The sequence below is a fragment of the Strongylocentrotus purpuratus genome, unplaced genomic scaffold (genome assembly GCF_000002235.5).
Source record: "Strongylocentrotus purpuratus isolate Spur 01 unplaced genomic scaffold, Spur_5.0 spur5_scaffold_2, whole genome shotgun sequence".
Lineage (NCBI taxonomy): Eukaryota > Metazoa > Echinodermata > Echinoidea > Camarodonta > Strongylocentrotidae > Strongylocentrotus > Strongylocentrotus purpuratus.
In genome coordinates, this window is record NW_022145605.1 from 21685689 (window position 1) to 21705957 (window position 20269).

At 37.8% G+C, this 20269-nt stretch overlaps 1 protein-coding gene across 3 annotated transcripts; it reads right to left on the reverse strand.

The window, feature by feature from the left end:
* Nucleotides 1–6847: 6847 nt before the first annotated feature.
* LOC575184 (trichoplein keratin filament-binding protein) lies at nt 6848–19261 on the reverse strand. Of its 3 annotated transcripts, none has more exons than XM_030991973.1 (11): nt 19186–19261; nt 18229–18466; nt 17231–17441; nt 15751–15807; nt 15054–15296; nt 13692–13871; nt 12457–12629; nt 11490–11571; nt 10308–10493; nt 9427–9570; nt 6848–7984 (listed from the first exon to the last, which is right to left on the reverse strand). In XM_030991973.1, exons 2-11 carry the CDS (start codon nt 18420–18422, stop codon nt 7769–7771), a joined length of 1686 nt encoding a protein of 561 aa, XP_030847833.1. In that variant the 5' UTR covers nt 18423–18466; nt 19186–19261; the 3' UTR covers nt 6848–7768. The 3 variants fall into 3 exon arrangements, with proteins under 3 accessions (XP_030847833.1, XP_030847831.1, XP_030847832.1); XM_030991971.1 differs by having other exon boundaries at nt 19182–19261; XM_030991972.1 differs by having other exon boundaries at nt 19145–19255.
* Nucleotides 19262–20269: the final 1008 nt, after the last annotated feature.

Genomic DNA, 20269 nt, shown 5'->3' on the forward strand with positions numbered 1-20269 from the left:
CGGGGGCTCTTATTTTAATACAAATTTCCATTCAATTTGTACCCAAGAAACTCCTTGGTATTTTATTATTATTATTTATTTAAGTCGGCATTTTTCCTGTTAGAAATTTACTTGTTACATTGCTGTTATTGACTTATACCCCGTGATGACATTCTCTCCATTTCTTCCCGTTCTGCACATAATTTCCTCCTCATTATTCAGAGCAACCTTATTTACATTCTTTCTTTACTTTTACTCTTTACCATATCCTTCCAAAACACAGGGGCGGATCAATCTTTTTTCTAAGGGTGGGGGGGGGGGGGGGGGGTAACCCAAATACGATGTGGAGCATCGTCCACGAGCCGCGATTCGATTTTTGTTTTTGCTATTTTGAACCCCCGTAAGTGATGTTTTCCTGGCATCTGCTAACATGCGGAGCATTGTCTACGAGCCGCAAAGCGGCGAGGCAATTTTTTGGTACTTTTTTGAACCCCCGTTTATAGTGATGTTTTTCTGGCATCTACTAATACTGTGTAGGTCTGGACACATGATAGCATTTTTCTATGCACATCACATTTTCACTTGGCAGCCCAAGGGGGAGGGGGGTTAAACCCTTAAACCGCCTAGATCCGCCCCCGCAACATCTTCTTCTTCTCAATATTGATATACTGATCGAGTTACATTATTTGCTGGTCTTTTAGAATCACCAGATTTCAGAGGATTCACACTTTTCACAACGAAAAACTTCTTCATGTTTCAGTCTTTGCGCGATCGTCTCCTGCTCCCGCAGATATTGAGCTTCAGAGTGCTCACCGTTACTAGCGGCGCAGTATAGCCACTGCTGATGGCCGCACTAGCTGCATGCACTGCAAGCTTCCGTTGTATTTATCGGTAATACTCATAGAGATGGGAGAGAAGGTGCCCTCTAAGTTCCATTTCATTGGTTTAAGGTTTGAAAATTACTACTCAATATTGTGTTAAAGTTATATCAGAAAAGATAATCTTTATTTTATAATTCCACGGGGGCGATTTTTTATTTTACAATCGCCCCCGTGAGCAACCTGACGGGGGCGATTATGGAGCTCACGGGGGCGAATCGCCCACCGCCCCCGTGTATTTTGAGCGCTGGTTGACTCTCCCTTTTCATGCAAAGAACTAGTTGGCAAACAGAAGGAACACCATTTCATGAAATATTTCACTTTCACTGACTTGTCTTTTGCCAAAATACAATTAGATTTATAAACTGAAAACACACAGTGGGAAATCTCTACCCGCCATTCTTTATTGTTGACAATGTCACATGTAAACTCCCCCCAATAAAAGTTCTGCAATTCAAGTTAGAGTATTGATTTCTCTCTTGAAAGTATTCTATTATATTTGACGTTGGTACCATTGAAAAGCCTGCAAATGGTGAATTTTCATTTGTTAGGAGGATGGATTGTATTCTGCATGATGTTGAGAGGGTCACTGTTGATAATAACAATGCACTTTTGACTTGGCGCCATATTCAGGTGTACTGCACATTCCATGATTACATAATCATGGCACATGGGGCTTCATTGTAAAGGGAAATAAACAAGCTTTTCAATGATACCAACGTCAAATATGATGATATACCAATAAAAGAGATATCAACGCTCAAACTTGAATTACAGAACTTTTTTTTAGTAGTTTTTGAGTACATCTAGTAATGGAAATCGTTGTGTGAAGGATCTTCAAATGACACTGTAACCTGTTGAATGTAATGCTGCATAATCCAATCAATGAAAATACGATATTTAAACTTGTGTTCTGATTATAAAGGTATTTTGAATATTTGGGAACTGATTAAATTTACAAGGCTAAGTTTTTTAGTCATTGATTTGGGATAGCCCTTTTTATTATGGACCAAGATTTTTGTGCATTCCTTTCATTTTGATTAATATTTCATTACCCCTTCCCTATACCATGTAATTATTTTCTTACATAAGAAAACTAAAAACATAAATTCATTTATTGGTTTGTTTTATGGTTTAAAATTGGGACTGATAATCTATCTCATCTGTGTGGAACCAGCCAGGCATTACCGGTGAGTCCTATTATTTGACACAGAGCTTGAACTCCCTTCTGGTTCCGAACAGACAGTACGTAGCAAACCTAAGCTCAGTATATTGAAAGAGTTCCATCAGGATGGTTGTAATACATCGAAACGTTTCGGTCAATTTTGTCCTTTTGGATGCAATACAGGAATGTTAAAAGCACTAATTACAGTATGTTTAACATCCGTGAATGGGTTTTTAATTTCTTTGACATTATTCTGCTAAGATGACCCATCTGACATGTACTTTTTCATCCTTTTATAAGGGTAGCATGTAAATTCCCTTCACTCATGTTACATATACCATTATATGTTTCATTCCCTGTATTGAGAGGTCCTGGTGCAAGTTTTATCATCTGGACCTTTCATTTGAGGTGAGAATAGTCTGTCATCAAGAGAAGAAGATAGAAAATTATTAATGATAGTAAGAATAATAATAATGATAATAATAATAATGATTCATATTTAAAATATACATATACGCATATGAACTATTTTGCACACTTACTGTACCATCAGATTTGAGGTGTTTTTGTTAAAGATATCTTCCATTTTCTTTTGGGGGAGGGGGGGGGGGATCAATCTGGCAGTATTAAATAATTATTCATTCAGTTAGGATTTTCAGGTGTCCTTTTTCCTTCCCAAGGTTGAATTGCCATTGTATGTCCAAACTTCCCACTGTGTGTTTCATGCATTTCTTGGATGTGTATGATAAAATGTGTATATCATATGTTTGTATTATTGAGAAATATTATGTATTATTAACCTAAAGTTTAAAATGTATCGATGAGAATATTATTGCTTGTAATTGATCATGTGTAGGCAAGGAGGAGGCAAGATGATTGAGATGATGGAAGTATTTTGCAACTAATTTTGAATATATGTACAGTGCACAATAGAATGTCATTTGATACTCATGTTTATATATATAAATTTGAATGTATGGAAGGTCGGCCAGCAGTTTTTTCTTAATTTCTTCATTATTTGATACTTGTCGATAGTTAGATTCTACAGTATATTCTTGTATGTCAAACAAGGATACGTAAATTGGCTAGGATGGGGGTGGGGGGGGGGGGGGCAAGATCCTGCATTTGATACATACATCTATATTCATAAAACAAGGATACATACATGAATATTTTGCAAATTTGCAATATACATGAACAAAGATATCTGATCTGATTCAATAGAATAGACGTTCTCCTAGTTTGAGAGAAAAAAATTGATGGGGAAGGGTATTATCAAACTATGATAATATTAAAGAAGGGACAGGGTTTGAGTACCAACAAAGAACGGCATGATTAAATACCAACTGGAGTAAAGCAATCGGTAAAACACTAATGATTAGTTTAGCAGCATTTCACACTATTTTCCTAATTAAATGCACGGTAGACCTGCTGTGTTTTGGATATGGAAATAACATTCTTTTCATGATGAAAAATGAGATTCTATCCTCTCTTGTTTCACAATAAATGTTTTATCATTTAAAATACATGTATTATTGGCTGACATTTAGACATAACATACCGGTATATACATGTATATCCCATCAAAAGTGTGTGATTTTCATCTACATTGTGAGCAATTCGGAACCATTGTTGACGAAAGAAATTGAGTGAAAGACAGATATACAGTGTACCGAGCGTGTACATGTACATGTATCCCAATACTGTGGTCCAAAACATACATTTATGACCCCCGCCCCACCTCCCTCTCAAAAAGGGGGATTTGTACTATAATGGGAATTATGTACATATATGAATTATCTTAACAATATTTTAAATAAACTGCTTACATTAATAATTCATGAATTGGGACCAGAAATAAATGGGGACCAGAAAGAAAAAGATGTATCCTTCTTTTTCATACACTGTACCTCCACACTTTTCTTTGTTATCATAGTTTACACCCCCCCCCCCCCCCCCCATCAATTGTTGTAAATTCTAGGATACTCAGGTTCACAAAAGGAACAGAGTTGTAAAAAGTGGCGTTTAAATATTGTCGGTCTTGGGTTTACCAGGAAAATCTGGCATGTGTTTTGGGAAGTAACTATCGGTATGTGTGAAGGTTTGTATTTATTGGGGAAGAGGGCAAATAATTCCCAAAACAATCAATTTGTGTACCCCGAACCAGTGTATTTTGTATCCTTTCATTTCATGTTTTCCATATGTATAGAAAAAGATGAAAACGTGAAGTGTGTAAATTCTATAGGGGTGGGAAGACATATTTTTATGCTGTACAAAAATGGTACTCTTTGTGTCTATCAAAATGTCGTTCTTTGTCGATGTTTAATGACGTCCTATGATTATACTCTATTTGGGAAAGTTGACAAAACTTTTACATTCTTTTCAGTATGTGAGGTAGAATCTAGTTTGTTTTAGCTTACATTCTTTTTTCTCTTTTTTTTTGCAATTGAATAAAAACTCTTTTCTTACTTGTGATTGGAGGATTACCTCTCTCAGAATGTAGTTCAAATGTGCTTGCCTCATACCAATAAATATTCAACGCATACTTCTGAATGAAAAACCTTGTTGTGATCGTCTCGTTTGTTTCATATTGTATGCATGAAAATCACTGAAAATGTGAAAAAATAAGTTACCTGTTTTATTCAGTCATGAACAAAATTCAAAGAATTAGATTGACCCCAACAAAATCGTCTCTTATACATGTACACATATTTTGTCTCCATGTTCCATTAGGGGTAAACCATGTTAGGTTCATGATGAGTTTAATGATCCTCAGAGTCTCTTCCCTTTCCCCCTTTCTCTTTCCCTAAATTTCTTCCTCTCTCTCCCTCCCTCCCTCCCCTCTCTCTCTCCCCTCCCTCTCTCTCTCCCCCTCTCTCCCCTCCCTCCCTCCCTCTTTCTTCCTCCCTCTCTCAAAGAAAATTAACAATGATACCTGTACATGCAACATTATTGAAATAAGCACCAATAGAAACAATCTTAGTTATTGTTATTTGTTATTGCCACACAATTCAGTACAATATGAATGATGATAAGAATATAAACACATCTATTTGCTATTTACATACATCTAACTGTACCATAGACATTTCACAGTGACAGAATAGAATTTATATACAACTCTAAGATTCACTCGACAACAGCGACAAAGTCATTTACATGTACATTTAAAAAAATGAAAAGATCCTACGAATTTCAAGATTTTACATATTGTCCTGACAAGCTTAAAGATGAAGTTGAATTCTGGTCATGCTATTGCATTGTGAAAAAAAAGGTGTGGAATGGATCAGAAAAAGTTGATCATGTAGCATGTAAGTATTGGTGTGTATTGCAAGGTTCTGGAGTCATCAAAATCATAATAAATTTGACCCAGTCTTGGTAAAGTAACAAGCACTGTACACAGAAATATGTATATGGGACTATTGTGTTGGGCCTACTTACCTTGATTTCCTTCTCTTTCTATGCTCATTACTCAGACAGTATACATTTTCTACCAAAATTCTTTGGCAAATGACATTTATTTGTAATCTTGAGCATTCAGTGTAATTTATTTGATTCTGTGAGAATTCATTTTTTTTTTTTTTTTTTTACCAGAATTCAAGTTCATCTTGAATGTACATACAGTAACAGTACATGTAGCTTGCGATTCCAGGTATATGTACTGTCATATATTATTAACTTATACACAAAGCAGAGCTGTCCGTATGCCCGAGCCCTACAGGTATGTAAAAAATGTTGATATTTTGGAGGCCCAGACTTGGATCTTGGGCGCCTTTGTGCCCCAGGAGCCTGTTCGTGTCGAGCCCAGCAAAATGCAAGTCAGGAAAATCTCGTGCTTTTCTGGCCAAGGTATGAATCTTATTATTGATGAACACTTTACATGTACTTATATATGTAGAAAGCTTTATGGTAAATTCGAATTCATTTGAAATACATAATGATAATTTTTACACGGTTTCACACAAATTTACACACATTCACATTCTTCACTTGCATTTGAACACCATGTTAATAGAATTAGAGAAAAAGATATATACAATCAAGGTATTGTAGTCTCAAGTCTGAATTATAGTACATATAGCAGGCACACACCATTCACTTTAATACACGTTTAGCTTCATCAAGAATGTTCATATCAAGAGGGTCATTATGGTCATACATCTACACAAATGGATATTGTTCAAGTATAAATCTCAAACATGCCGCTTGTGAGTATGACAGAAGACCAGTCCATTTTGTATGTTTTTTTAAATCACAAGGTATTTGAAAATTGCATTCAGAGTCAAAATTTTCCAGGCCTAGAAAATTCCATTGAATATAAGTGTATGACTCACAATCTTCCCATTTTATTTGTACATGTACTTCTAAAGGCTTGTTCAGATACTGACGCCGTAAACTGCCATAAGAAAACTGGCACAAAAACTTATATTGAATTGCAACTGTGTGCAACAAAGGTCCTACATGCATGCGCGTAATCACTGATCTCTATGTTAACAGATACAGGAATGTAAAGCATATTACACTTACATCATACCAGTGTGTTGGCTTAGTCAGTAGAGCGTCCGCCTCACAACCGGAAGGTCGTGGGTTCGAACCCCGGGTGCGTCATACCAAAAGACGTTAAAAGACGGGGGTTGCTGCTACCTTGTTTGGCGCTCAACAATAAGGGGATAGAGCAACGTCGATCTGGTGCTGCTCAGTGGCTGCCGGGCTCACGATCAATTGGGCAAAAAGAGTTTCCATTTTCGGTTTAATAAAATTTGGAGTGGACTAAAAGATTATTATTATTATTATTATTGTCATCCACAACATTTTTTTTAAAATGCATATTTACTGAGCTCTCTGTTAAAAGATATATAAAATGTGAAGCATACCAAAAAATAATTAAGAAATGAATATTTACTGAGCTTTATATTAAAAGACACAGTATAATGTAAATCGTATTACACTTGCGTCATCCAAAAATTAAATGCTGCAGTTTACTGTGGCGTATCTGAACAAGGCTTTCGATTTAGAAATACTGTCAACTCTTATCATCCATACACATGTACATGTACATGTGTATAGAAATAAGAGCAGGGAGCTTCGCAGCATCATATTCACATGATTAACGTACCTATTCTATGCACGTACAATACATTTTACTTCAAACTAAAATGGATCATAGATCTTCACTCAACATCACACATACCCTGTTGTACTGACTGGCAAACATGTTTAGTACTTTGAAAAGAGACTAAAACCCATGAAAATCTTACAAGGTTTTCAAGGGCTAGGTTTTCCTTATGTTTAATATGAGTTAACTCCATACAATTTTAGTATTACTCTCTCGTTTTATCATATTTAAGTGATAGAGTACTTGTTCACAACTGTACAACACAGATACCACTAAACTATTAATGTCATGCATTTACTAGTACTACAGCATTTGATGTTTTCATTCACATAGATCTAAAAAATTGTCAAACAAGAAATTTATTAACGGCACGTAACTTTTAACCTTGGTCAAGGTTTACATTAGTTTCATGCCCGAAATAAATGAATCAAAAGACAGAACGATCATTTTGCAATTTGCAAAAGTATTCTCGCCAATAAGACATCTAAATTTTACAATTCTGTAAGTTTCTGGTATAACAGTAATTATTGTACTGAGTAATGAATTTGCACACGACTTGCTTCATATTCTGTTTTAAAAAAATGCACACACACGAGTACAGTGTACTACTGGATCAAATGACAACACTGCTCACTCCCAGGCAGGTATAGGACCTGGTCTCCGCCATCCACTGGGTGCTGCTCCAGGTCCAGGACTAGGGCCAGACTTTGGTCCTGCTCTTGAGCCTGGCCTCGAATTGGGTCTAGACCCTCCAAATGGTCCAGATAAAGCAGATCCTGGTCTAGATGACATGGGTACGGTGGACTCTGGACGGTTGCTCAGTCTGGATGCGGTACGTGGATAGGACTACAAGAGGACAAACAGACAATAAACAGAAAAATGTTTGGTATGGACATATCAGGGGAGTGTTCCACAAAGACTATGATTGACTTTAAGCTGGACTTAACTATGGCAGGCTGTTCACGCCACTGTTTGCTCTCACCAATATGATCTTTAGAATATTTTTTTCTTTCAATAATTAATTATCAAAAAATGTAAATTCTGTAGATATGTGACCATGATGTGTATGTCCTTTGAGAGACCAATGCCAGTAAAATGGTGAGAGCAAATAGTGGCATATAGTTAAGCCCAACTTAAAGACGATCTTAGTCTTTGTGAAACACACCCTTAAACCACGAAAGAAAGGTTACCCATTTGACCATTTCCATAATTATGATTTCAGCCGTAGTGCCCACTACATACAATAAAATCCTACTACAATCCAATTTTTGCGAGAAAAAAATAAACCACAATTGCATTAAATGCTGTAACTAAAACAGATGCAATCTACCTGATTGGGGTCCTGATAGGAACCCTACAAATCAAACGCTGCGTTGTAAGTCTTCTAAATTTCATCTAGCGACTACCGCAGTACAATGGTATCTGCGACCATGAAAATCTCAGAATATGTAGTTGTGATATATAATTTCCAAACGGGAATAGCTAATCGGCCGATTTTGGTCAAGAAACATTGTTTCATAGCTTAATTAATATCTTGACCTTTAGAGGGAGCTATACAGCATAAAGAGTGTATTATTTACAATTTCATAACTTTAGAGTCGATTTCAACGGCGACAACGTTCACTGAATATTCTAGGATCACATATGCTTCCAATATATTCATTTGAACCAAATTCATGACCCCATACCAAAACTTTGTATTACCTTTTAAGTCCCACTTGCAGGCCAAAAAAATTTAAAGGTTAAATTCCAACGACATTTGAAAGACAATACTAATTCAGAACTTCCCTCAAAACGAAAGGGCTTGAAAGTGGATCTTAGTGGGAAAATAATGACTATAAGTTGTTGAATCGACTTAAGAGCTATAGAGCCAGTAAGAAATAGTCTGATTTTTCAGACCATTGTACCAAATGGTTGTACGTTTTATGCTGCGCAAAGAGTCAATCAGTTTAATTATGGCCATTACAAGGTCGGTTTATTGATGTAGACAAATGCTCATGTACTTGTTACAGCTCATTTCATGTATGTTATTACCAAAGAAAAAAAAGATGTCAGTCAGTCACTCAGTAGTGTCTAAGGTAAACGAGTTTCCTCGCATAATTTGAATACTAGGACACTGCTAATGTTTAAATTTCACACATAGGACATACATGACATATTCATAATTCCTGCAAAGTTCTACAGAATCTGATGTTCACTGCAAAAGGGACATAGTATCTTTAAAGGGATAGGTACATAAGAATTTGGTGCAGGAAATTGACCGCAAAGAATATTGTTGAAGGGCCTACCTTGGGCTCATAATCATCAAGTGCCAAGCGAGATGCCTCCTCTCTCAGCATCTCTTCATAATCTTCTTCTGCCTGTTTCTCTGCATCAAGCTCCTCCTGGAAGCGTAATTTGGTCTCCTTCTTCCTCGACTCTCTTTCCGTCATCTGAAATGTTCCAAGAAGATATACATGTAGGGTGTTGCTTTAATAGTCTTGAAGAATCATCATATTATCAAGGTTATGAAGATGGGATACATAAAATGTGCATCTACGGTAATCTTCATTTTCAGTTGATTTTTTCTACTTCTCCATCTCTTTATGTTTGTTGCCTTTCTTCTTTACTTCTGTTTTTATCTCTCTCTGTCTTTCTTCCTGCCTTCTTCATACATATGCCACAAGCTGTCTCCTCCTGGATGTCCTTTTCTCCCATCATCTACTCCCCCCCCCCCTCCTCTCTCTCTCTCTCTCTATTGTTATGTTGATTTTGGCCCTATTCGTCTCTCTGAGAATGCCTTTCTCCTCTATCCCTCTTTCTCTCCCCTTCATGTATATCTATCTTTCCTCTATTTTAAGTGTACATGGCTAAATGCTTCTCCTTTACTGTCTATCCATCTATCTTTCTATCCCCCCTTTTTACCATATCAAACCTCTGTCTATTTATCTATCTATCTATCTATCTGTCTGTCTATCCTTCTCTCTCACTCCCTCTCTTATTCTTCTTCTGGTCCTCCCTCCTCCTTCTTCTCCTTTTCCTTCTCCACTGTCTTCTTCTTTTTCTTCTCCCTCTCTGTGAGCCGTTGAATGATTTCTATGTTTCGCAGGAGCTCCTCTGTCTCTGTCTCTGTCTCTCTCTCTCTCTATCTCTCTCCATCTCTCTGTCTCTACCTCTGTATACCCCTTACCTGTGATTCAAACTGTCTCCTGGTGGACGCCTTTCTCCTCTCCTCCTCTGCCTTCTCCCTCTGTGTGAGCTGTTGAGCGACCTCCATGTCTCTCAGCAGCTCCTCCCGTCTCTGTAACGACTCCTCCTGCCTCTTCCTATTCTCCTCCACCTGGTCGTGGAGTTGCTCCTGCCTTCCTTGCATAACCTGGTCAAAAACAAAAACCGAGGACAAATTGAAAAGCTATGCTTAAAGTGACTCGGTAACATTGCCTCGGATTCTGAAACAAAATCCTGGATTTAGTTCATGCTGCAATCATAGTTATAAACCTTTAGGTCAGTCAGGAATCCCATTACTTTTACAAGCCGATCGCCTGTCTGATTTTCAAATATTTATGTCAACACTACAGTCTATTGGGGCAAATGAGTATAGTGAAACAGGTCACTCGAAAGATTTTCACTTTTTTTGAGGCACTTCATGATTATTATGAAGCGCAATTTTGTTAGGGCTTCAATATTACACCATATCACAGACACTGATAACACGTAGGGCCATGCATCTCAGATTTATCATTGTTAAACGATGCCTTTAAGTCTTTTATCTACAGAGATTTTCCGGTTTTGTCTACTGTGCCATAATGTTTGTGAAGACTGGATATCAATAGTATTGTCTCAAAGTTGAAAGTACAAGATGACACGGTAAACAAAGGGTGGTTTTCAACTGCTATTTGCAAGAGATTTGATATATTGTCTTCCTTGCAGTAATGTTTGTGCGGCAAGGCTATGAATATTAATGGCTTGAAAACTATCAAAATAGCATGATATGTTGATGTCTTTGGGTTTTCAAAAACTACATGTATGCAAAAGAGTTTTGTGTGATTGTCTTCCTTCCCATACTGCTCATTAGGTATGGCAAGTAACACTGTTGTCTTGAAAGGCACGAATCTAAAATCACATGATACATAAATATCTTTTCTTTCATATTTGTAAGAGCTGAAACATGTATTTGTAAGGGCTTTTCTCAGAGCTCCTTCAACATGCTGTCCACGTTCCCACAGTTTGTGGTCATGAGCTCGAAGTGTGTCACAAAATAATAAATTCCATTGTATCGACATGATGACCCCCCCCCCCCCCCCCCCCCCATCACCATGTATGACATGCATAAGGTTACGAACAAGAAATCAAGTTCTCAGAAAAGTCTTACCTCTCCCATAAGTCTCTCTCGAGCCACTCGCTCCTTCTCCCATTCTGCCTCTCTCTTGGACCACTGACGTGCTGCTTCCTCCCTAAAATAAGATACAGACAAATTTAAGAATACCATTACATATAGAAGAAAAAAATCACAAACCAAAACAACAAAATATGCACATGCCTACGCTAGAACCTTGTGAATCTATATTTTTAATCATCTCGTTATATGTTACAGCATGTAAGAAGTAAGTTATGAAAACGTTAGCGTAGGTTTTACTTTCTTTTTTCATATGTCCTGTAAAATAGTAACTTTAAACTTCTAAAATTCTAAAACACTCTAAACAAGTTTCTGAGAGGAGAAAGAGGCGTCTAAGTTGAGAGGTTTGAACATCATACTGGAGATGGAAAGGTCGTAGGTACGAGCCCCGGCATGGCACGACATCCTTTGACAAGACATTAATCTGCATTTGCCACTCTTCACCCAGGTGTTCAATGAGTACCGGTAGGAAGGAATTCTTTGATTGCTAAAAGCTGCAAAATTTGTAGCCTAGCTCGAGCTGGAGTGCCTTGCTTTAGGGATACGAGCACCATCAAAATATCCAATACCATTATCACAATTATCATTAGCACAGCTTTCTTGTTATTGAGTCACCTTTTATGAGTGAACATGGCCTGGGGGGTCTTTCACAAAGACTAAGATCGACTTTAAGTAGGACTTAACTATGGCAGGCCATTCATGCCACTGGTTGCTCTCACTATTGGTATCTCAATTATGATCTTTAGATAATATTTTTTCCTTCAATCATGAACTATCAAAAACTGTAAATTCTGTAGATTTGTGACCTTGATTTGTAACTCTCTTGAGAGAGACCAATGCCAGTAAATGGTGAGAGAAAACAGTGGCATGAGTGGCCTGCCAGTTAAGTCCAACTTAAAGTCGATCTTAGTCTTTGTGAAACACCCCCTGGAATGATACTCACTTGAATAATGAATCTAGTTCACCCTCCCTAGCCTTCTCTAGTTTAAGCTGATCCTCAATGACTTGTTTCATCCAGGCAGCGTCGGCCTGCGCCTTCTCTCGTCTCTGGACGCTCATACCTTCCTCTTCGGCCTGCTTCCTGGCCATGGACTCCAGGATCTTACGATCGAGTTCCTGTCGGAAAGAAAGAACAAGTCTACTTGAGAACATTTGTTCCTTTTACTCTGTTAATTTTAAGATTGTTTCAGGACAGTTAATGTACCCCCCCCCCTCCTGAATTATCACTCCTATGATTACGACCTCCCTCACTGCAATAACCTAAAATCAATCAATTAATTAATAAGTTATTAGTGATCATTCCAAACTATTTGAAATATAGATAGATATGGAACTCCAAGGGCACCCCCCCCCCCACCCCTCTTGAATACCAAGATAAACTGGCATTTTCAGGATTAAAATATTACACTTAGACAACTATTAAAGAAAATGAGGGTAATTAATTTGGGGGTAGTTGCCATAGGGTCTGATTTACCCATGGGGTAGTCTGGAAGATGATAGTATATGAGGTAAATGCCCTACAATCTGATATTCAAAGACGTACATTATTAGGCGTGAAGATTCCCCTTGCCATCCTGCTGGCGACAGAGTTACATGAATATGCATCTTGCTCATGTATAGAGTAAGTATGGAAGATTTGAAGGAGCATGATTTTAATAATAACTTTAAAAATATAATAATACTCCATCATTGAAGGTTGAATTATATTGGGCTCTGCAGGCTTGCATTTCTAGTACAGAGTACAGGCATAGTTGATTATTCAGTTTTAAAATTTGAACCAACATTTCTCTTCTATCATCACACAAACTCACAGAGAAGTAACAGGATAAACATAACACTCCAGGGGGTGTTTCACAAAGAATCTAAGTTGAACTTATCTGTAAGTAGGACTTAACAATTATGGAAAGCCTTTAGCATAATTGAAAGCACTTTGTACAAGTTATTTTAAAAGGCATAAAATGTTGATTCAAATCATTCATATTTTTAATTATCAAGGAGATTTCATGTTTTTGATGTGAAATTAATAACAAGTCTGATTAATAACACCCCCCTGAAGTATTACAATTTTCACTATCTGTTTGAAATATAATCCAAATATACAATAAAAATCAAAAGTGCTAAAGAGGTCAGCTAAATTTAGCTAAACAGTTTTATTCTGTAGGAAGTTTGACCACGTACCAAAGCTTCTTGGACCTGCCTGGCTCTGCGTCTAAGCTTGGCCTTGTACTGACTGACAAGGGCGCGCCCAAACTCTGCTTTCTTCCTCTGCTCTTCCAGCTCCCTTCTCTCTTCCTCTAGCTTCTCCAGCTCCCACTGCTGTTTAACCAGCCCATCCTGCTCGTCCTTCAGGCTCACAGCCTAATCGATCAAAAAGGTAACACATTGTCAGAAGTGGGAACCAGTATTGGGATGGGAGGGAGAAGAAGGCTGGGGGCGGGGGGAAAGGGGGGGGGGGAGGGGGGGGGAGGGGAGTGGTTGGATTAGGGAGGGAAATAGTAATGATAATAACAATACCAGTTTCTTTTATAGCTCTTTTCCATTAACTTTTTTTTTCATGTGGTGTCCCATGCGTTACCAATTATTATCATGATTACCGTATTTGCCGGCGATAAGGCCGCAGCGCCGTATAGGCCGCACCCCCGATTTTGACATTTAAAAAAAAAAAAAAAAAAAAAAAAAAATTGTCGAAGTCGGGATTTGATCTCTTGCGTACAAATGTTGATGTGACTAAAATCACCACCTAAGACCGCTCGGAAAAAAAAAGAAAAAAAAAAAAAAAAAACAAAAAATTGTCAAGTCGGGATTCGATCTCTTGCGTTCAAATGTTGATGTGACTAAAATCAGCGCCTTAGATCGCTCGGCCATGCCGCACTGATGCTAGCATATGGAGTTTTCTGTGATGTATGCATTGCGCCTCTCTCTTGTGTATTGAAATGGATTCAAAATAGCGACTTCGCGTGCTAGATGCTTCGCGGCAGCTCCGTTAAACGGGCCCTTCTTTTACTTTTGCAATGCATTGGCACAAACTTAGATCAAGATCTATCGGCAGATGTTGTTTTAGGAAGTTTATTTTCGTCTTCACGTCAACAATGCAAGATAAAATTGTCGGTAAGATGTGTGGAAATGTATAGTTATTGTACCATTTGTAAATCTAGTCCCATATGTGCAAATTCGTGCTGGTTTTGACTTTTTTTTTTTTTTTTTTTTTTTTTTTACTCTTTCGCCGCATAGGCCGCACCCCGACTTTTAGATATTTTCTCTTCCAAATATACTGCGGCCTTTACGCCGGCAAATATGGTATTTTATTATGAAGATAAATTGAAGGCAAAAGTATAATTTTATTTGACAGTTCCGATCTGAACTCTAGAAAGGGTCGCAATCATCAGAATTACTAAAACATTAGATGTGGTCCGTAATGTATGCAGAAATTACACCACTGCTGTGACAGATTTGACTAATTAATGCAGAGTTAACTCTATATGATATACAGGAGACATTAAACCGACCGAATCGGCTGATATATGTTGCTCTAGTTCTTACCTCCACTTCTCTCTCTTTGAGCTCCTTGACCTGGTCTATGAGTTGCGCTGCCACGGCCTTCTCCTCCTGCAGACGAGACTCCGCCCTCTGCCGATCCAGCTCCAGCCCCGCCCGCCGCTCGCTCTCCATGGCCTCCTCCGCGAGCCGCTCCTGCTCCCTGGCTGAAGCCAGCTGCTGCTCCCTCTCTTCCTTCTGCCCTTCCCATGCATTGGTCACATGGCGTTTGTGCATGTCAGACTCAAGCTGAGGTCAAAGGTCAAAAGGGTATGGTGCCGGTGGTGTGATATCATCATTGATGAAGTGAAATACAGCGTTTTAAACATTTATATACCTCATAAGAGGAGTCTATGCCTCTGATTTGTGAAAACTGCAAGCTTGAAATTTGGTGACTGGTGGGTGGTACAGCAAAGATATTAAATAGGCACAGTTTTACTAAAGTACTACTAGTGATCTACAAACTATTAGATTGTCATCTCATTTTCAATTGTTAATGGAGTCGTGTATAGTGCTCATGTCTGGCACATTGCCATTCCTGGCACTCCGTCATCATAACTCTGGCTTTAGCACGGCTGCCATTACAGCAATCAAGCACCAAATCAAAATTAAAGAAATTAAAATTCATGTCTGGTACCCATTTACTTCACCACAATTACATGTACTTGTACCTTGGTTTTCCTCCAATAAATAACAGACTTACTTTTCTGAGATCTGGGTTATTTTGCCTCCAATGGTTGTACATTTTATCATCAGCAATCTAAGAAAGGCAAAGAGAACAGATATCAATTAATAATTTGTTTGGTTCTCACTCCGTCCATCTGTCTGTATGTCTGTCTGTCTCTTTCTCTCTCTCTCTCCACTTTTTATTTTCCTCCTCTTATTATATCAATCCAATGTGTAATGATGCAGGCCCATATGAAAGAGCCATCCCAATTCACAAACACCCGAACATCATCTCAAAACATACAACAATTTAAAAAATAAAGTTACAAGTAGAGTGTAAAGAATGTATATTTCTCTCAATTTCTAATCATTTCCTAGAGAACTATCATAGCATACGGATCAAAATGCGAAGAACCAAACACTCTTAAAAAGGATCATCAGCCGTTTTCAGGGCCCTTTACTAATAGGAGAACATAAATGTTTGAAATCCCATTTCAGATTCAAGTTTTTCATGATACTACAAATCTCAATTTTGTAGACAGTTGATCTTCCAGCAGCATCTAACTTACTGGCGACTTGTCTTGTTCCGTCAAGGGGTGGGGAGGTAGGGGGGGGGGTGTTGTCTCCTTTGGATGTATTGCATTTAAGCTCTGACAACAATGAACACAGTAAAGATGAAAACTTTTCAGCTCCACAGTGAACATTCTGCACTAACTGAATTCTCAACTGCAACCCTGGACCAAACACTGTACCTAACCCTAAACATAAATACCCAACCCCCCAACTGCAGCCCTTTTGAGCCATTACCCCAATCTTCAACAAAATAAAAGCCCTGAGCGACTGTCGCATGAACACGTTTAAGCTTCCATTCACTTTCTCTCAATATTACAATCAAACCTGCTTTAGTAACCATCTGTATTGAAAGATTCCCTGTCCATAACGACCACATCTCTGGTTTCCCTTGAAAGAATTGTTATCATTGCAAGATGTGCTAAAATAAACCTGTCTGTAAAGACTACTTACCTATAAAAGACAACCTTTGGTTTCTCCCTTGGGCGTTCTTTATATACAGGTTTGACTTTGTGTACATATACCTGTACCATGTGCTACCGTACCAACCTGTTCCCTACTGGTGGTGGTTATTTTACCCGATTGCTAAGAAAGCATAAATGCTTGTAAGACGGCTGACGGCTTTAGGTCCTCTCTGAGAGACCTGGTAATGAGGATTAATGCCTTACCAAAGGGCACTAGCGCACCACTTTGGTTTCGAACCCGGGTCACCGGATTACGAGACCTCTGCTCTACCAACTGAGCTATCGCTCTCCCTGCCGGTCTTCAAATCATCACTCCTACTTTTCATCTCCTGCAGTCTGAAATATTTATCCTCCGAAAACCCCCTCAGCTCAGCTTCTTAAACCGGCTACCAATAACATACAACCTTATGTGTCTCCCAGGGCCGTAGGGTGGTCTTTATATACAGGTTTGACTGTATGTACATGTACCTACATGCTACTAACCTGTTTCCTACTGCTCTCCCTGCCGGTCTTCAAATCATCACTTCTACTTTTCATCTCCTGCAGTCTGACGTAGTTATCCCCGGACAACCCCCTCAGCTCAGCTTCTAGCTGGCTCCTCTCCTCACTGAGCATGTGCTGGAGTCGTCTCCGTCTCTCTTTCAGTTCACGAGCTCTTATCTCTTTGTCATGTTTCGACTTGAATGCATCCATGCTGTGAAGTAATAATTATAATTAAAATAATTGATGTTTTTGTATAGCACATAAAAGGTATAATTGCATGTCTCTATGTGCTTTACAGAACAGAATACTGATGGAGTGGAGATGGCGCGCTGGGTTCATAATTTTGAGATCTTACAAAGTGCTATAAAACAGACATGTTTTTAAATTACCTCTGAAGTTTTCATTATGTTTCTAAACTCTTTAGGTATTCCTGCATATGAAAATAACCTGTCCCTATACGTATAATTTAAATAATACAGAAAATTAATATGTGAGGACATTGAAGGCAAAAACTGATTTTAAAAAGATCAACATTTGGTTCAATGGTTTCATTCAAAGAAAGAATTAGATATAAACTTGATGACCGTTTCACAGTCCTAATAGGAGCCTGTATGTTTTCAAAATCATGCAATGTTGGTCACTAATCAATTACATATGAATCAACAAGTGTTTTACAGACTCTATCAAAATAGCAAGAAATGCCTGATGATTATATCAAAGGAAATGAAAATATGCCAATTTAAATGCAAAATTGAATGAAAATATTAAATAAATATACAATTTTGGACTACTACTATGCTTTATCAGTTTATATGTGATAGAAAAATATTTGAACGCAATTTGACGGTAAAATACTGTACATGTAGCTTTATGAAATATGAAGGAAAGAAAACTGACTTCATTTTTAGGTGTGTCACATTTTCATCAATTGTTTGGTAATGAATAATAAAAGAAAGTAAGAAACATATTACAATATTTTGCTTCCAGCTCATCCTTACCTATCATGAAAACTTTGATCAGATGTCCAGGCATTCTGTTTGGTCATCTGAACCTCGCTCGTCTTGAAGTACTCTGCTCGACTGGACCACTGCTCTCGGAAATCTTCTTCGTGGTTCCGTCGCTGAACCATCGCCCTCTCATGGATGTTCTTGTATCTCGATGTCCAGTAAGACGGCAGGGTAGGGAGAGCCATCTTTGTGTTGTTGCTTAATCTCGTCTCTATTTATCTTTGTATTCCTGTAAGATTAAAGATAAAGTTGAGTTCTGGTCATGTGATTGCATTGAGAAAGAAACGTGGAATCAATATGAAAAGGTTGATAAACTAGCATATTATAAGTATTTGTGTGTACTGCATGGTTCTGGAATTATCGAAATGATACAAATTTGACCCAGTCTTGGTAAAGTTACAAGCACTGTGAAAAAAAAGATGTACTACACGAACATGTGGCGTAAAAATCCGTCCTGATTTTTATGATCTCTAAATAAACTTAAGGGAGGAGCCAACCCTACCCAAATATTAAGAAGCTAACAAACCAAAAGAGACAGATATTAATACTGATGTTAGTACTGAAGATCAGAAACATCTCCGTAGTTGGCAGACACAGTTATGACTGTCTTGTCGTTGGTTTCGAGGAACGGGCCTCTGATCTGATGTAATCTCAGCTTTCGGTCTACCACCATATGCAGTGCAGTCCGATAATGCCGATGGTATACCATCGGCATCGGTCGTCTAGCTTCACAACCCGGAACTTTGGGCAGCAGTGCGTTTGAAAGACCGGCGATCCATATGAAAACACGGACGAATACGCAGCAATACTTGAAGAATTTACGTCAAACTAGAATATTTTATCACAAACAAGACCACACTAACTTATCTATAAACAAAGCATAACAAGTAAGAAAATGATAACATACTCTATAATCAAACACGGCATTATTTTACGGTTTTTACCCACGGTACTGCACTGACACTAGCTCCGAGATTGAGAGTCCCAGGAATTTGAAAGCTAAATATTTATGGCATTGGCCATTTATAACACAGTACAACGGATATCATTAGGTATAGGTAAACAAAACTCGACCCTAAGAGAACTCGGCCCTTAGAGAAATCTGCCCAATTATTCTGGAAAACAGCGATTTAATTCGAGTCGTCTGCTACGGTCAGCATTATTCAAATTAGAAATATTTTAGAGAAAGAGCAGAAGAATTAATTAAAGCCTAATTAAATTCCTTGATGTAACAACAAATATTTCAAGAGACATATATATGAATTACTAATAGCTGCCTTAAAATATGCTGCCTTAAAATATGCTGAACAGTGGGTTGAACAGAAAGTAATAATTTGCATTTTTATACAATCTATATTTTCTTTTTATAAGGCAGAGCATTTGTAACTTTTTGTTATTCTTAAGGGGTCTATAAAACACAAGCCATGCTTTTTTTGATAAACTCCTATGTTTTCACCACTGTGCCAACCTCAAATGATTTATTTGAATAATATATCTTTGCCGTATCTCTTGTTTAATATCATTATGTTATTGAATTTGTTTATATTGCATATTCATTTGATTATGTTATCTTATGTGGAAAAATAAATAAAGAATATACAGTGTGAGTCAAAAAAAAGTTTACACCTAGAAAATTACTAATTATCAGTTATGAACAGTAAATTATTATACATCTTATGAAAAAGTATTTCATCTGAAAATCGACATGCGCCAAAGTTGCTTATGTGATGTTTGGAAAAAAAAACACAATTGGGATTTGTGTATTAATCCGGTCTTTGCAGATCCAAATAGCATCCCTAAGTGCCACACATATTAAATATCGAATATCAAATACCAACAAACATTAATTTTGTGCGCACGTGTGTGTGTTTTTGTGACTTTGCTTCTGCAAAAAGAATTATGCAATGCATTTCATTTGATACATTCAATTCATTCTCTCACTCTGCTAATCCCAACATAATATATACTATATAGGCATCACTTTGGCGCAAGTCGATCATGTTTTGCATTCTCGCAAACAACGCCTCCTGTT

What these genes read in the sequence shown, in the direction of transcription:
- LOC575184 (XM_030991973.1), bottom strand. Translation starts at nt 18,422, where the DNA reads ATGGCTCTCCCTACCCTGCCGTCTTACTGGACATCGAGATACAAGAAC. An exon ending in TCAAAGAGAGAGAAGTGGAG is followed by an intron (nt 13,872 to 15,053) that starts GTAAGAACTAGA and finishes TTGATCGATTAG; the next exon opens with GCTGTGAGCCTGAAGGACGA. An exon ending in GGAGACAGTTTGAATCACAG is followed by an intron (nt 9,571 to 10,307) that starts GTAAGGGGTATA and finishes GGAACATTTCAG; the next exon opens with ATGACGGAAAGAGAGTCGAG.